Source organism: Oculina patagonica, chromosome 11 (genome assembly GCF_052425735.1).
Source record: "Oculina patagonica isolate OP01 chromosome 11, crgOcupat, whole genome shotgun sequence".
In the NCBI taxonomy this organism is placed as follows: domain Eukaryota; kingdom Metazoa; phylum Cnidaria; class Anthozoa; order Scleractinia; family Oculinidae; genus Oculina; species Oculina patagonica.
This window is the reverse complement of record NC_135768.1, coordinates 18,731,893-18,749,330: the sequence shown is the minus strand read 5'-3', so window position 1 is coordinate 18,749,330 and position 17,438 is coordinate 18,731,893. Positions and strand designations below refer to the sequence as shown.

Here is a 17,438-nt window from a genome sequence, read left to right as displayed (position 1 = left end):
AAAAAAAGGGGAAAAGAATTTGCAGAGGGGTTGTCGAGTACCGAGTTCGAGTTATCGGGGTTCTACGTATATAGAAACATCACGACTGCATACAAAATGTATATAAAGACCGGGAGTCCTAGAATCTAGGACTGGAAATCCTGTCTCTCCGGAGCCCATCTTTTCTCGTGCCAAGGCCCCGCCGGCTAATAGAAACGAAAAGGGCAATGGGGAAGAGAATGGTATGGACCTTGTATCCCTCGGTCGGTAGCAGAAGACCACGGGCGATATTCTCCCAGTACGGCCTTCGCACTCGGATAATAAGTAAATATAAGACTTTTAACAGTACCTTGAGGAGGACAACCAAACAGCTCCACTCTCATTGATATCCATGACGACCACGCTATTGGTCGAAAACGGATGTACCGTGCTTTGATTGGTGGATTTAGGACACGTGACACAGCCGTGTTCATGTCTGCGTTTCCAGCAAATACCTGAATCGGCAAGATGACAAATTGTTAGAGGGATCAAACATTTTAAAGTAAAACTCATCTGTCTGTAAATATGGAGAATCTCGCGACAGGACCAAAGATTTAAATTGTCTTGTATTTCGTCGAATAGACCCTTTTGTTGGATAATTTCTATCATGGTGTATGTTAAATAATGTTTTAAAACCTGGCTACAAAAATCGAAGTTTTCGCTCGGTCGTCTAAAAATAGCGCGATTTGTCAAAGTTTTTCGTCCAGCGCGGTATTCCACGGGCCAAACTAACAACTTCGAGTGGCACACACATACATACTCGCTCTTTCTTTTTTTTCTTAGTCGTCTGGAAGAGTTGTCAGTTGCCCTCTCAATTATCAATTTTCGTTCTGTCGCGGGTTTCTTCTTAATGATCCTCCATATTTTTGTTTGTTTGTCGCCCCATAAAGGGTTCATATATGTTTAAATTTACACGAATGATACAAAATGACAAACCTAAATATCAATCGTTTTAAGAAGAGTGATGCTACAAAAGCCGAAGAGGGACTTCAACTTCCGACTTCCAACTTTCGATTCGACTTTCCTTCCTCTTCTCTTCGGAGTCTGAAGTTGAAGTTGGAAGTCGGGAGTCCGACTTCTTAACAATCGTTTTAACAATCGTTTTAGAGGACAGTAGGTCCTTACTAATAGCCGAGGAGAGGGTCCACTTCTTAACAGTCGTTTTGAAGTTGACTTCCAACTTCCGACTTTCAAATTCGACTTTCAACTTTCGGGAGTCAGAAGTTTAAAGTTTGAAGTTTGAAGTCGGGAGTCCAACTTCTTAACAATCATTTTAACAATCGTTTTAGAGGCCAGTATGTCCTTACTAAAGCCGAGGAGGGACTTCCAACTTCCGACTTTCCCAACTTTCGACTTCTGACTTCCAAAGTCAGAAGTTTGAAGTTGGAAGTCGGGAGTCCGAAGTCGGAAGTCAGAATTCAAGTCCGAAATCGGAAGTCGGGAGTCCGAAGTCGGAAGTCCGATGTCGGGAGTCGGCTTTCGTAAGATCTTACCTTGTCTGTAACTTGTCCTCCTTCAGCGTAATACTGAAACTTCCCTCCATCATTACTGTACTGCAGTTTGTACTCAGTGACCCACTCGCTGAATTCACTGCTACCCTGTGTTACTACACGTGTAACGGTGGGATAATCAACACCCAAGTCTATCTGCATCCATTGATTGGCATCGTTTGTGTCAGCTGACCAGGCTGTGCCTATCTGCAGTCTGCCATTTTTGGCGGCATAGTGGCTGCTGTATTCAGAAGAGGCTGTAACCTGTCCATCTGTTATTTTACCGCTTGCCATGCCCAGAGCATCTTGGCATTCTAAAGGGTAATGGAATAGATACAACGGCAGCGTTATACCCCCCAAAAAAAAAGGGGGGGGTTTTTTTTTTTTCCCGATGGGCGAAAAGGCGGAAATTTTAAAAAAACAAAAAGAGAGAAAACAAAAAACAAATACCACACTCAAGTAAAACCCTCTAAGGGGGGACTTAACGTAAATTGAGTGAAATTTATAGTAATTTATAAAAGGAATAAAAGGAAGAAAATTATTTTTGGAACACCAACAGACAGTTGACCACCACGCAAGAGCACTCCAGGTTGTCAGGGGACTGTCTGGTGTCCGTCTACTAATTTTAAACTTCAAATTATAATTTTAAAACAACATCAAAACTTCAATATTTCTTATTTCTCTTAATTTTACAACTCCTTTAAGAAAAACTATCTCCTCCCAAAAATCTCCAAAAATCACTCCAAGTATTAATACAATATCCCTAAACATAGATTTATGGGACAAGCATAGGGTTTTTGCATTGCTTAAAAAGCGAACGAGATATTTCCAAAAAACTCACGAAAAGCGGCAGAAAAAGAACCTTTATAAGTCCCGCCTGAAGAAATTGTTCAACATGACACGAGCGTGGGACAAAGAAAAAATCCGAGTCCCCGACGAGAATCGAACCCATGGCCTCCCAGATACCGGTTGGGCGCTCTAACCAACTGAGCTACGAGAGACTCGTTGAGAGCTGGGCCATTTTACTAGGTTGAAAGGGATGTGACATGCGTCCTGCATACTGCTAGGATCAGCAATGTCGAAATCACCTCACGCTTAGGTACCCTCTTCATCGTAAATAATCTTAGGGAGGCCATGGGTATCGATTCTAAATTAAGTCGGGGACTCAGGATTTTTTCTTTGTCCCACGCTCGTGTTATAGTTGAACAACTTTTAATGTGGAATTTGATCTACATATATTAGTCTAAAAAATGGTTTCTCAGATTTTTCTTTTCTTGTTCCATTAATTTTTTACTGAATTTTTAAACTTTAAAATGGCGTTTTTAGGGCTTCTTCAGGATAAAAAATTCATAAAAAAGCATTAATGGGGGAGGCGTGTCTTTCCCACGAGCAAGAAAAGAAAAATCTGAGACACCAGTTTTTTAGACCAATATATGTAGAACAAATTCCACATAAAAGTTTTGGCTCTCATGTAAATGTGTTCTCAATATAAACCTAAAGTTGCATAACATCATAATTGCAAACAAAATGCTGACGTTGCTTATTATGGTCTATATGATCAAAAATTACAATCTTTATTCAATAAGCTTTCAGAAAATATATACTTCTATTTGGGATACCATTGATGGTTTACACACAATTTTAACTTGGAACGAAAACGCCAACTTTTCTCTTCCATACGTGAATACCTTAAGATGTGTGTTATCATTACTTACGCATGTTCAAAATTTTCATCTCAAACTGAAAACGTCGAGCAGACTTTTTTAAAATTCTGTCTTTGTGTCTCAGAAAAAAGCTGCTAAAAACTAATTACAATTTTGCTCTACGACTCCCTTTATTAATTAACTTTATATCTTTGTGTACTGGGTGCTTTTCTTTCGTGTTTGGGCGAAGTAATTAAATCATAATTTTTGCACAGTTTGTCCAAAAATGCAGCAAAATCACCCTGTCAATGCCCAACAACGGCGAATAAAGACCTATCTGTTGTCACTGTTTTACGATTCGTGACAAACGTTTTCTGATCTGGATGGACGTCTTGAATTTCCACTGTAGTAGACATGAAAAATCATTTTGCGCAATCGAAGAAGCTCCCGCTTGCTACCTTAAATCGTAATTTTGGGAATAGTACAAGATTACCCTAGACTACCCCTCGTTGTACGTCGTGCCAAATTGATGCTTCACTGCCCCCCCCCCCCCACCCGGAGGGAATGGGCTCTTCTGTGAATCGAAGGGGCGGGGAGTGCTTGTCCTCTCGCTTAGGGGTGTAAATTACAGATTTTGGTGTCACTTTGGGTGTTTAGGACGGAATGCCAATGTTTTTAGCCATCAAGGTAACTTTTGGGGGGGGGGGGGGGGGAAAAAAAATGGGGGGGCCCCCCCCCCCCCCCCCCCTTTTTTTTTTATATTTTAAAAATTTATCCTTTATATAAATAATTAAAAAAAAAATAAAAAAAAAAAAAAAATTTTTTTTTTTTAAAAAAAAAAAAAAAAAAAAAAAAAAAAAAAATAATATAAAAAAAAAAAAAAAAAAAAAAAAAAAAAAAAAATTTAATACCTCTTTTATAAAAAAAAAAAAATCCCCCCCCAAAAAAAAAAAAAAAAAAAAACCCCCCGGGGCCCCCAAAAAAAAAGAAAGAACCCCCCCCCCCGGCTTTTAGGATTGCACGCGAAGAATAAACAAATAAACGCCGCCATTCTGTGACGGTGGTTTCGATCAATCAGGCTCGAAATCTTTAAAATGTCTTCATAAGTGACAGCACTTGAACACGACATCTTAATCGTTATTTCAATACTATAGCTCTCATTTGTGTGTCTACTTTAGGATAGTATCTTTGAGTGTCAAATAAAGCTTGAGCCACAGTCTCCTTTAGGGGTTTTATTCAAATTTTTCGACGAGCATCCCCGCCCCTTTAACATGGAAGTCCCCCCGGTCCCATTATTAACGTTAAAAAAAACATTCAGTGCAGGGGACTTTCACTGTTAAGCTACCAAAATAGCCTAACACAGCGTGTAAAAAAAAAATGGTGTTACTTAATGACACTGGTTTGTTGTGTAATCGTTAAATCAAACCGCAAAATATCAGCTTACTACTCTAGAAAAAAAGAAAAACGGGGTAAAGAGAAACCAACGAGGATAGTAAAGATTTTGGAACAGTAACATTACGCTAGCAAACTTGAAAATTTACTTTGCTAAAAGATCATTTGAACTGAAGCCAGAAAGCATTGACAGCCCTAAAAAAACAGAGATGCGAAAACACGAACAATTTTAAATTTATTATACATCTTTTTTTAGCCTAGCATGCCAGCTGAATTGCGTCTCATTTGGGAATGAACTTGGGTCATTTTCCAGGGCACGTTCGAGAACTGATAAATGAAAAGAACCGAAATTTCGAGTTGATTTAGATAGCAGCTATTCCATAACAGTCGGTCGACACAAAAGATTGGAACGATTCTTACTCTTTGTCATTTTGCCAGAAACGGGATTTAAAAAACGTTAAGATGTCAAATCTGGAGTTGTAGTTTCTGTAGCTTTCGATTTGAGTTGTTTTTATGCCGTTTGCGGTTAGAATTGAGAACATTTGATACTTTTACAAAGTACCGAAAAGGAGGACAGGGTTTTTGAGTTATGGGAATTGCGGTTACGGTTTGGCAGCATTTGGCATTGAGATAAATAGCAAAAATCTTAATCATTCAAAAGCATTTCCTGTACAATCCGGCCAAACTCTTTTTTAAAAGTTTTCAAGCTCAATTCCATGTTTTTTATGACAAATTTGGATTTTAATTAAATTTACGAAAAACGCTACAATTTCGAGATCACCCGTGCTCCGCCCCCAGGCGTTAGGGGGGGGGGGGTATACTTTTAATAGTAGCTATATGAAGAGGCTGCATCCAAAACGGATACATTTTTCAGGCTGAAGGTTTACAAAGAGGCAGGTATCTTACGATTTAAAGTGTAGAAAAAGTTAGGGAAAACTGCCAATTGGGCATTTAAAAGGGGTTTATAAAATAAATTGTACAAAACAAGTAAAAATTGGGTCTCGGGACTCAGCCATCCGAATAAACTTCGTCAAGTAACACCCGCCCCCCCTTTCCCCCGGATGCTTCATCATCGCCGAAGGCAATAAACGACCTTTACGGCACATTTGCCATTATCTTGTCCGCACTGTTCTAATTATTTGCCAGATAGGGTCGACGTTTCCGCTCCTGTGTGTTCTACTTTGTGTTTTCCCATACCTTGCGTTTTTCAAGTGAATTACCGTATGAAACGATATTTCTATTAGAGAAGATTGAAACCGAATTCAAAAAAAATACCCTCAAATATCGTGTATCATTGATTCAAAGTTCATTTTTTCAACTTTTGGCCGCAAACCTTTCTAGAAATTGTTCAAAGGAACAAGTTGTCTTGATTAACTTACAACACTCTAAAAACTTAATTTTTTTTTTTGGAATGGGACGAATATTGCACGCCATAATAAATAAAGCTTTATAGTGGCAATCCAGATACAACAAAACTAGAAAGTTAATAATTCGTAATTCCTATATTTCGTCTCAATATTATGATTATGTAATTCTCCTCACTAAAAGCTATGAGTTCCTTTACAATGAAAGTTGTGAGAGTTTGTACCTGCCTGCTTTGACTAGGTATAAGCACTGTGGAAAAACGTCCGTGCCCTGGTTGCCCTGTGTACACTATACCTAATCTGATGTGATCATGCAAGTGCTTGGGTCACCTGTGCACATGCATGTCAGGCAAAATCGCTTTGTGATCTTCAGAACAGTGAAATAAGACCGAAAATAACAAGAATATCTACACATCATTGACCTGTTCTCTTATTCGCGACTTCCATATTTTATTATAACTCCGAGACATTTACGAACCAAAAGCACTAAAATTCGCGACACTTCTCTTATAAAAACGTATTAAAGATCCTGGGAAAACTCGCCTACACTGCGATGAAAAAGAATTTGCGTAACTTGCTGTTTGCACAGTCTAGAATAAAAAACGGAGCCAACCAAAATCATTTCAAAATTTATGCGCTGTAATTTCTGAAAGCAGATTTTAACTGCTTATCACACCCAATCAGACAATGGTTACAGAAGATATGTGTTGCGCCTTAAGTAATTCGCCTTGTATCTGGTGTAAAGTCGATAATGAATAGTCTGCTAATCGGATCAAAGGAATTGGCGTGGGAATTTCTAGTTCGGTTTGAATCGCGTGCGTTTCTCCAAAGGAAGTTCGACTCCATAAAAAGCCGCAAGACTCTAAGTTGCAAAGTTTGTTGTTGATTGCATCTCCGTGACACTCTAGTTCATAAGTAACCCAAGCACCATGACTGATTGAGGAAAGGAAGAACCGCAAAATAATGCTATTACCAACGTAATATCACCTTTTAAGATAACAGCCGATTTAAAAAGCGTAAATTAATAATCTCGAAAAGTCTCCTCTCAAACAAAAAGCTCAAGAATGCCGCATAAGGACATGATTGAGTAAGCAAATCAAATCTGATACAAACAAGCACACCTTGCCAAAAAATTATTTCACTAGAGATCGCATACAACAAATGTTTATAAACTTTTTTTCATGGTTTAACATGTTATATGGTACTGATTATAAAGTAGATTAATGACTTTTCAACGCTCAAGAAACAAGAACTTAAATCCGGTTAAACGATCTGTAGCATTAAGTGGCTAGAAGTATTTCTACTCCCCCTTGATGGGATCACAGGTTTCCCACAACACTGGTCAGGTTGCTTGTAGGGTTTTTGATGTAAGACCTTCTCTCTTAATGGGACACTATTCACCGGTACCCATTCACACTCCTGGACGGGGAAAGACACTGTGGGACCGTTAAGGTGTGTTGCCCGAGAAAACAACACCAAGATCCTGGCATGGCTCGAACCCGGACTTACCTACCCCCGACGGTAGTGTTTAAGGCTAGTCCCAAAGAAGACGAAACACCTGTCCACTGCGAGGCTTGTGGGTTACCTCAGTGTGAAGATGAGCATGAGGAAATACACAAACCTGAGTGCAGTGTCTATTTCAATATTAAACACAATAATTTGAAAACTAAGGCTAAAGTTTTCGATATGCCTTCTGCTGAGTAGCGCCTTTGTACAGTGGAATCTCGATTTAACGAACTTCTATTTTACAAAGTCTTTGGTATAACGAACGATAAAATAGTTAAATATACTAATGAAAAAAAACCCCGATATAACGAAACTTCGTTGGAGCGACTTTCTTGATTGTCGAAAGTTATTCGCGTATGCTTTGGTGTTACATTTCAACACTTAAAAGTTATTAGTTTAAAAAACACGCGCAACCTTCTCAGCCAATCAGAAGTAAAACCAAAACCAATCGTGACTCCATCGCTCACACACGTTTTCCCGCGCTTCGCGTCGGCTACATGTATTTGCTTCGAGTTTTGATTGGTTCACTGGATTGTCCGTGTCTTTTGTGATTGGCCAGAGTGATAACTTGGGTTTTGGTTTTACGACACTAAATCGAACAACGCTCTATAACGAACATATTTTAGCTTATTTTACCAGCCCATTGACCCTTCGTTATATCGAGGTTCCATTGCACGGCGTTTGTCCGTCAGTAAGGTAATGTTAGGCTGGCAATTCGATATAGCTATGTTTTGCCGGCAAAACAACTGCGTGGGATGATAATAGGAGAACACTCAATGCGAGGGTTTTTCAAGATCTTCAAGTGTTTTATAATGTCGCCGGTATAGCCATAGCAAAACACGGATTGTTGCGTGTCACGTTTGAGAAATGGCTCGTAGCCAATCAGAGCGCGCCAAATATCTTGTCTATTTTAATAACACAGCAAAATATTTCAAATAGTCAATTTTGGAATTTAACCACTTGCTTTTACAGCTGTCAAGAAAAAATGAAAAGTCTGGGTCAGACTAAACATGAGAAAACAAGAGTTTTATCGTAAAAATACTTTTTCAATTTACAAAGAAAACATTTAGTGTTGTATCTTTCTTTGCCACGGAATTTCTTTCATTCCGTTGTTCATGTCTAAAATTTGTCAAAATTGCATGCAAGTCAAAGATTGTTTGCAAACTGTTACATTTTGAACGTACGTGAAGATTTCCCAATCCCAGGGAATTATACTACAATTCTTCTAACCGGGAAATCGTTATTTTCCCTTTTTATGCTGCAAAATATTGCTAAGATGGAGAGGTTTATGAAAATATTTACTTTGACATTCTTCCAGCGTAATTAATTAATTAATTCTTCATTGCGTGTTTTTCAACACGCAAAACCGCTGAGATGCACACCCTTTCAAAAATAATAAAACGCCACATAACAAACCAATTTAATAAGAGTTATTAGGTGAAAATTTTTATTGGGAAATGGAAAAAGCTATAGGCATAGAATCAACGGAATCACAGACTCACATTTTAATTTACTAGAAGTTGTTTTCAAAATGAACACAACCAGATAAGTAACATGATAAGGGGAAAATATTTTCCATATTTTCCACTTATTACTCGTATCTGCCGCAAACGATAGAAAATAACGCATTAACTCCCTCGTCTGTCATTACGAATTGCAATTGAATGGAGATTTCTAGGTATGCATGAACTTAATGGAACGAAAATCACGCTAAATCAAAGCTAAATAAAAATTAAATGCATTAAAGCTTGCATCTTTAACACAAACAGGTCAAGAAAGTGAAATAAGACGTCGTTTTGTTTTTTCCGATGGGTCAGAGTTGGTTTAAATTTAATTTCCCCGCAGGCTATATAACAAGGCATTTCTATTAAACACCTAGATTCAATTGTCTGAAGGGCGAATTTGTTTGATCAACGAATGTGGTTGTCTGCAAGAGAACAGCAGGAATTGCTTGGAAAAAACCGAGGGCCCATACCCACAGGATGTCGAAAAGACAAACGATTAATTGGTGTTTCAATGTATTACTTTTTAAGTGCATTTTCTTTGAAGTTGGAACTTACAAGTGTCAACATACATTGTCCTGCACGGGTGTGAAATAATCATGCAGCGTGCGGTTTAAACAGCACGCAAATCTGTTTGGAACATCCGCGGTACGGGGGATTTAAAATGGTTTCCTGCGTCAAGGGGTATTCGAACGCAAAAGCCAATTTAATGCACCGTTTTATAAGGAGCGTGGCTTGTGGGTTCGAATCTTGCTCTCTTATCAGGCCATTCCACTTAAGGAATCATCAAAGAATTCCGATAGACAATCGTTATACCGGATTTCAAGTATTTTTAATCAATTAAACATCAACTTTTCACAAGATATATACACAACCGCGGGTAAACCTAATTAAATGACTGTTCTATCACGAACCACGGTTATATTGTGCAAGTAGAAGTGACACAAGCGAGTAAATACTGGGTTTTATAAACCGATAAAGATGCGTTAAATAAGTCTGAGGTGCGAAATTTCTTGCAAACGCTTATCGCGACCTACAGTGGATTTAAGAGCGCTGAGAGAGGGGGGTCAATAAGGCGAGTCTGAAAAATCCAGACACATAACTATGCTGCTAAGAAAATACACCTTATACTTTCCTATAGAAATTTCAGTTAAGAAGACTAATTCAACTAGACAGCTTTAAGTTCATGCGTGATCTGAGTATTGCAGCTAAGAATTTCACACCTTTGTATGATATTTCTGAGTTATAAGCGAAATACTATAGAGATAAACAGTATTTTCACATTACTAACCGCTAGTTTCTTTGTCTCCGCTCTGTTTCCCACTATCATCTTTGGATAATCCGCTCAGTGAGCTGGCGATTTTGAGATCAGCTTCTCGTCGAACGGTAGTTCTGCAATACGCGGTATTGATCAATAATGCCAGAAGTGAGAAACGAATGGCCCTGCAACGCAAAAAGAAAGAAAAAAATCCAATTAAATTCCATCAATTGAAACTGTAAAAACATCCGTACGCACGACACACCAATACCTTCTGGCCATCTTTTTATACGGCCGACTGGCTAAATTTATCTCCTGTGCGGGATTATTCGAGATGAAGCACAGGAAAACGCCTGGGAAATTTTATTAGAAAAATAACTCGCGAGGTCACATTCTCCAGTGTCTTCACGAAAATACCGGAAACTCATGCAGTGCAGCGATTGGCCAATTTATCCCGCGTACATTTGATATCAACTATTAAACAGCGAGTGTGTGAATTAAAAAATGTCATTTGCAAGATGTAGAAATACAGTAAACATTCGAGTGAACGTTTGACGCTCTTCGGTGTCTTTTAATGTGGTGAAAGATGCGTTCGTAAGAAAAACATGTTCCATCTTTGTTTCTCAGATTATCGCCTCTGGCTGACGGAGAAAAAGCCGGCAATCGGATTTATGACATTTATGTGACGAATGCTTTATGAGTCTGAAAGTGTCAGACATCTCTTCGCCCTCCCACCGAGGGGTGCTGGCGGGGGGGGGTAAGGGAAATGTTCCGGGGGGACCTCTGACTAAGTGTGTAGGAGCTGCTAGCCCTTTTTTACCCCTTCACAAAAAAACTCAAGCACATGGAATTTTTGTAAAAAAGGCTTATAAATCGAAAGATGAAAATATTTCGCGTGTCTTGCTTCTATAATCCCCCAAGATCAAAAGAGGATCCCCTTTATAATAGGACAAATTTTCTTTGCCAAATCAAATGGTACTCAAGCATTCTGTCCCATAGGAGTTCACGGGTATTCCTCACTTCACGTGCCCCCATCCCCTATCCCTCGGCTGCTCGGCATGCCACTCCCCCCCCGACCGGTCCTCGATTAATAACATTAGTTAACATTACATTACATTGTACCTTACCCTGCGAGCAGAGTTCCCTTCGATCTTCCTAAAAAAATCGGGAAGAATATTTCATGGAAGATTGAAGGGAACTTAGCCTGCGTTGCAGACGAACCAAACCCCAGGGTTTAGTTCGTCTGTAACGCAGGCTGAGAAAACTTTGCTCGCAAGGTAACAACAGTTGTCCTCTGTTAGTTTTAAATAACCCACGGAATAAAAGAATTTTAATATTTCGATTCCTTTTTCATCGCGTTCAATCGCCTACTGAAATTCTCTTGCATACATTCACGTGTTCACCTTGTGCCTGCTTTCACAACTTTTCACGCGACTTCTGCGTGATTTCCAGTTAAAGTACTTATTGGAATCATTATTTTAATTGACTGCCAACAAATCGGGACATGACTGCAATTTGTAACGTTCGTCATCCGACAAATTGCAAACTTACTTTTGCCTGTTCCATCGACGTTCCTTCCAGGCCCCGGCCGGCGAGTTTTAAAAAAATAAAAAATAAGACAAAGGGGGCTTTCTCGTCCCAATCCCTCGCGATTCTTTCTACTCGCCATTTTTCGCGCTATGAGAACCAAATGCCTCGAATAGTCTAAATTAGCGTCTGACCAAATAATAGATTTTTTTCATCGTCTATACCACTTCTACATCCTTACAGTAGAAATATTGTATCCTTTTTTAAAACTTTGCACTTAATGAATAGTTCATAAGGTGCGTCGGCTCGGATATTTTGAAAGGTTATTTTTTCCTACCCTTTTACATAACTTCACCCTGCTTTCTGGCGGAACCTCCCTGTATACACTCTTTTTTTCTATAAGAAAATATTTTATAAGAATATCGAGGCTGACATTTGCGATATTTTAAAAATATTTTAAGAATAAACCCGAGGCTGAGATTGTGAAAAGAATATAACTGTGTGTTGAAAATTTGTAAAAACAAGGCAATTTAACTGTTTTCAACTAAACAGTATAAAATTTTTCCTTTCTCTCATGGCAAAACTAGCCAAAAAACAACAAAAGCAGCACCAGCCGAATGTTTGATGCTAACAACACATCTGCAAGAAGTTAAACACCAAACACGTGTATTTGCAATACATTCTAAAACGGAAATATCATATGCTATAATCTAAGAATATTCACAAGAATTTTTCAGCCTAAAATCGGCAGAAAAGAATATTCAGCCTGGGCCGAAAAAAAAACAAACAATATTCTTATAGAAAAAAGAGTGTAGTGCACAAAAGGGAGTACCGCCAAGGGTTGCTCGAGTGTCCAATGAACTGTCGTAACACCACTTAAATTAATATATATCTTTGCAGCTATAATCAGCCTTCTGCATCTGTTATTGTTTATCCTTTTATCAATCTCGTGCATCACAAGCACACGTCATTGTCAACGGGTATTTGCAAAAATTTGTTATTATAAGTAATAACATTCCTATTATCCAATTAGTCTTGTAATTCCAATGCCTTCTGCACCATTTTTCTCATCATAATTAGCTAAAATTGTTAAGGACTTCTATATGAAAGGGATGGGATGTTGGCTTGAAAACATTTGATTAAACCCCTAAAGGAGACCAATCTGGGTGTGGCTCAAGCTTTTTTGACCCCAAAAGTTACCATTTTTCATTCATAGTTGATCTCGCCGCCAACTCAGTATGGCGGCGTTTCGAATTTCTTCATGTAGAACCCTAAACGAGACCTTGACAGCCAAATATATTCGTTTTCGTCCTGAACACCCAAAGCGAGACCAAAATCCGTAATTTAAGCCCTAAGCGAGACAACAAGCATCCCTGTCCCTTTCATATGGGATTTGCTCGGGTTTTTTACCTTTCTTTGGTTTTTAGTATGTTCCCAATAAGTATACAGTTTGTCAGCAGGCTATTAGCTACATTAATAGAGATGTTATCAGACCTTATCATGCTGAAATCAAACTTACTGATGAAATAAAAGTGATTGATGGAGTTATAAGCGGAGCAAAGGAATTGGAAAAAGATGTTTAAAAATTTCAAAGAATCCAAGCTGAAATTCAAAAACGTGAGCTTCATTCTGCAAATGCCCCAGAAGCTGGGTAACAGCCCTCACAAGGTCTCACATAAATGGCACGCTACCCATAGAGAGAACAATAGAACAAACAAAAGGAACGATGCCCCTAGCCCCCAAAACAATAACAACTAGAGCGGTTTTCACTTGAGTGTCGAAAATGAATTGCGTTTGCTTTGGTTTTGCATTACTACGCTCAGTGATTGGCTTAAAAATCTCGCGCCACTTTATCAGCCAATCAGAACTTAAACCAAAACCAATCGCGACTCGCTCGCGCACGTTTTCCCGCGCTTCGTGCCAGCTACATGTATTTGCTTCGAGTTTTGATTGGTTCACTGGATTGTCAGTGTCCTTTGTGATTGGCTAGAGTAATTACTTTGGTTTTGGTTTTACGACACTCAATTGAAAACTGCTCTAACTGCTACAATAGAGGACAAGAAACTTACAAGAACTGCTACACTACACCGTAAATTTCTGAGATGAAATTTCTCATACAAAGATGTCTTAGAGATCTCATTTATCTGCACGCATCCTTACATTTTTCTTGGCAAACATTTGCGTCCCAGAGACCAATTTTTCACAGAGTAAACTTTGAACCTGTAGGCATAGCAATGCAATGTTTTTTTACTGATTAAGGATTAGCATTTCCTGAGTACTGAAAGGAGTGAAGAAAACGTGTTTCCGGCATATGTGCCCTTAGGTACTACAAAGATTGATGATTAGCATATTGTTGAGAGCTGTCAAATTTGCACTACGAACTCTGATTAAAGGGGCAGTATCACCAAGATTTAGTGCAATTTGAAAATCCCATGATGGTGTTGGTATGAATTGTAAATCCACTCCTAGTGGCCGGGCCTTGCTAAAACGTACTTTACACGTCCTGAAAATTGTTAAAACGTAGTTTGGGTACAGACTGGTAGGAAAGAAGTGGCATAAAACCTGAAAACGTCGGGACGACATTTTTTAAAGAATTTGACAGTTTATCTTGGAAGAAAATTTTTTAAAAACCATTGATTGCCTTTTATTTACATCCTGGAGAATGATTTCATGCCTTTCTTTTGTTGTTCGAAGGTTATTTTGCTTAACAATGAGAGTATCCTCGTAATTCTAGAATATTTTACACGAAAACTTAGAAGATTTCTCGTGAAACTGTCCCTGTAAACTGTAGATATGGACGTCAGCCATGCGGATGAAGGTGATTTTCGAGTTGTGAAGTTGTTATAATATGATAAAAAAGTTCTTCTTGCGATATCCAAAATTTCCTTTAAAGGTAATAATAAACCAAAAAGGAACAAGGATGGTTAAGATTGGGGAAGAAGATTGAAATGAACTTGATCAATTTACATTTTTGAGTAAAATTTTCAAGATGAAAGGTAGGTCCAGAATGTAGCTCCTGTCCCCCTCCCGGGAGCGGTCCTTGAACAAGTTTGGGTGGGGATGCTCCGTTGGGGTCTTAGAAACCCCCTCCCCGTCTTAGACCAAAGAGCTCAAATTTGCTATACCATCTCAGACAAGAGTTAAATTGTATTCCTCATGCATACGGAAGTAAAGAGGATGTTTTTTTAATATTTTTAAATTTTCTCCACAATACTACAACATCATTTCAAAACGACCGGATTAAGACAAGCAGACAAGTTTTTACACTAAATTGGAACCCCACCACGGACCTGTAATATCAAAACGGGACCCCATTCATAGGCACACACCCGTTTTGTAAGAGGTAGTACCCCCAGGGAGGGAGGGGGCGGGATACTCCTACGCAGAACTGGAAATGTCCGTCTAGAAAGAGACACCAATGAGACTTGACATGGGATCCCCCAAGTGTTAAGGCGCGAATGTAGCATTCAATACATTTAACACCGAGTTTTAATTTAAAACTCACGAAACAATTAACAGACGAATGTAACACACAGCCGAACCCCACGACTATCAACTTCCCTTGCAAGAGTGCCCGGGAAGAGTGTGATGCCCCCTATCATGCGGGCAGAATGAAAAAGATCACACCAAAGTAATAGCACCGAAATACACCAAAAGACAACCAAAGATGTCTAAGAAACTCAAGTTACATGTATTCTGAAAAAAAGAATCTTTACTCTTCATTACACAACGCTCTAGATTTCGCTACAGCCCGTTCCTTATTCGTTTTTTCGCCATCTTAAGTTTTTCGCGTATTTTCCAGAGAGCCTGAAAGAAGTTAACTGCGTTTTGGAAATTGACCGCAAAGACTTAAATTCTATTTTAGGAATTTCAAATTCGATGACATTCTATATTATCAAAAGTGTTAACCTTTGTTTACACAAACACTGAAACCCTCACACAGTATCGACGTCCATTCAAAGTTAAAAAGGCCCCGGGATACGGATACGGATCATGCTGGGTGAGGTTGAGTTTTTGGCAGGAGCAATAATCTATTTTGGCTCCTGGTTTTTGCCCATTCAGGTCTTAGATGGGGTATCAGTTTCACCCCGTTTAGTCTGGCGTTTTTTCACAGCAGGTTTCGCTTTGATAAAATAGTTTCACGCGATTCAACAGTATGTACGTGACGTATTTGTGGTCTGGGGTCACGCTCTTCGCAGTCACGCTTCTTCACAGGCGCTGTTTTTCCCGCTTTGGTCGAGAAGCGTGATGTGACTTTACGTCCTCAGTGGCGTACCAATGCACCTATCGAAGCTCGCGTGCTTTGTATAGATTGATTGACAACTAAATGATTCTTGCAGAAACAAAAGTCCAAAATATTTGATTCTTTCATTATTGAATACCACCACAAAAAAGCACTAACCTTAAATTCGACCAATTCTTCACGGCCGACTCGAGTTGACGAGCGAGGTACGTTTGTTAAAGCCCCTTGCAGCTCTTCTTACATTGTATTCAATGAACTTGTAAGCGTAAACCAAACACGCTTTTGCTCAATTTTTCCCAGGTTTTTCCTATGGGACCCTATGGATATTTACTCTGGTCGTAGAGCTTTTCTTCCCGTTTTGCTAAAGCTTGATTGAGAAACAGAAAAAAGGAAATCTAAGGAACCAGGGTCATGGATATTTGGAATAATTTATCGCGCTTTTAAAATAGCATCTTTTATCATTAATTGCTACACGATCTCTTTTAATTCCTTTTTCTACCTCCGAAAATAGAAACTCGAAAAGTCTCGATTGTCACTGAGAGATCAAGCATTTATTTATACAGAAAATCATGACAGCGTGCTTTGTTTATCATTAACATGATCTGGTTATCTAAAGTCGTTGCTTATCTGTTTAAAACACTCAGATAAGCCAAATTACCAGGACAAATAAACCGATAAGAAGTATCAGTCCTAACACGGGCCTGAATCAGGGATAAACAAATAATTCTACAATTCCGTGTGTTATTCTGATAATAATTACGGCTGAGGAAAAAATCCTCTGATCAACTCGTGCTATACCTAGAACCCTCACGTTTCTGTGCGTTTTCAACTAGTAAGGGAACGCCGGATCTTAAGTTCAGGTATCGGTTACTGCACGTAAAAAGTTCAACTTTTTTCAAAACCGAAATATCAGGGATTTTATTTTATTATTATTATTTTCAAATTTCGTTTTCTTTCTGACGTTTATCAACGTGCCAACGTCTGACGAAAGGACCAGTATTTAGCGCGCACGTCTGTTTTTTAAGCACTCTTGAAATGCGTCTTAATTTAGGAGACGTTTTAAGATATTGAAGCCTTTTGTCCTCCAGTTAACCAAGGGTCTATCCCAGCGTAAAGTAATGGGATCTGGGAGCTACTGGGGTGGAATTCAAGCGTTGTTTGAAGATCCAAGAATGGGGCGTGATCGGTGGGGGGCAGTGGGATTTCAATGTTTTCAGTACAGTCACTAGGGAACTCACTACTGTGGAACTCACTACTATGGAACTCACTTGGGAACTTACTACTGTGGAACTCACTACTGTGGAACTCACTACTATGGAACTCACTTGAGAACTCACTACTGTGGAACTCACTTGGGAACTCACTACTATGCAGGGCCGTAACTAGCATGAGGCAAGACGAGGCACTTGCCTCGTCTTGATTTTAACCAAAAAAGAAAAAAAATATTTGGTTGGAAAAATAATCCTCAATAGGCCGGGCGCTTGAAAACAAATTA

The 17,438-nt window shown here is 39.0% G+C and overlaps 1 protein-coding gene across 1 annotated transcript in view; it reads right to left on the bottom strand.

The window, feature by feature from the left end:
- Positions 1 to 10,518, bottom strand: part of LOC144629725 (uncharacterized) — a gene marked incomplete at its 3' end in the record, with an annotated part of 36,994 nt that extends 26,476 nt beyond the window's left edge. The window contains exons 1-4 of the mRNA XM_078487943.1: positions 10,445 to 10,518; positions 10,207 to 10,358; positions 1,512 to 1,822; positions 329 to 473 (exon numbers count right to left, since the gene is read on the bottom strand). Coding sequence (XP_078344069.1) covers positions 329 to 473; positions 1,512 to 1,822; positions 10,207 to 10,358; positions 10,445 to 10,455 — 619 coding nt within the window. The remainder of the gene's footprint in view (positions 1 to 328; positions 474 to 1,511; positions 1,823 to 10,206; positions 10,359 to 10,444) is intronic.
- Between the last annotated feature and the right edge of the window lie 6,920 nt (positions 10,519 to 17,438).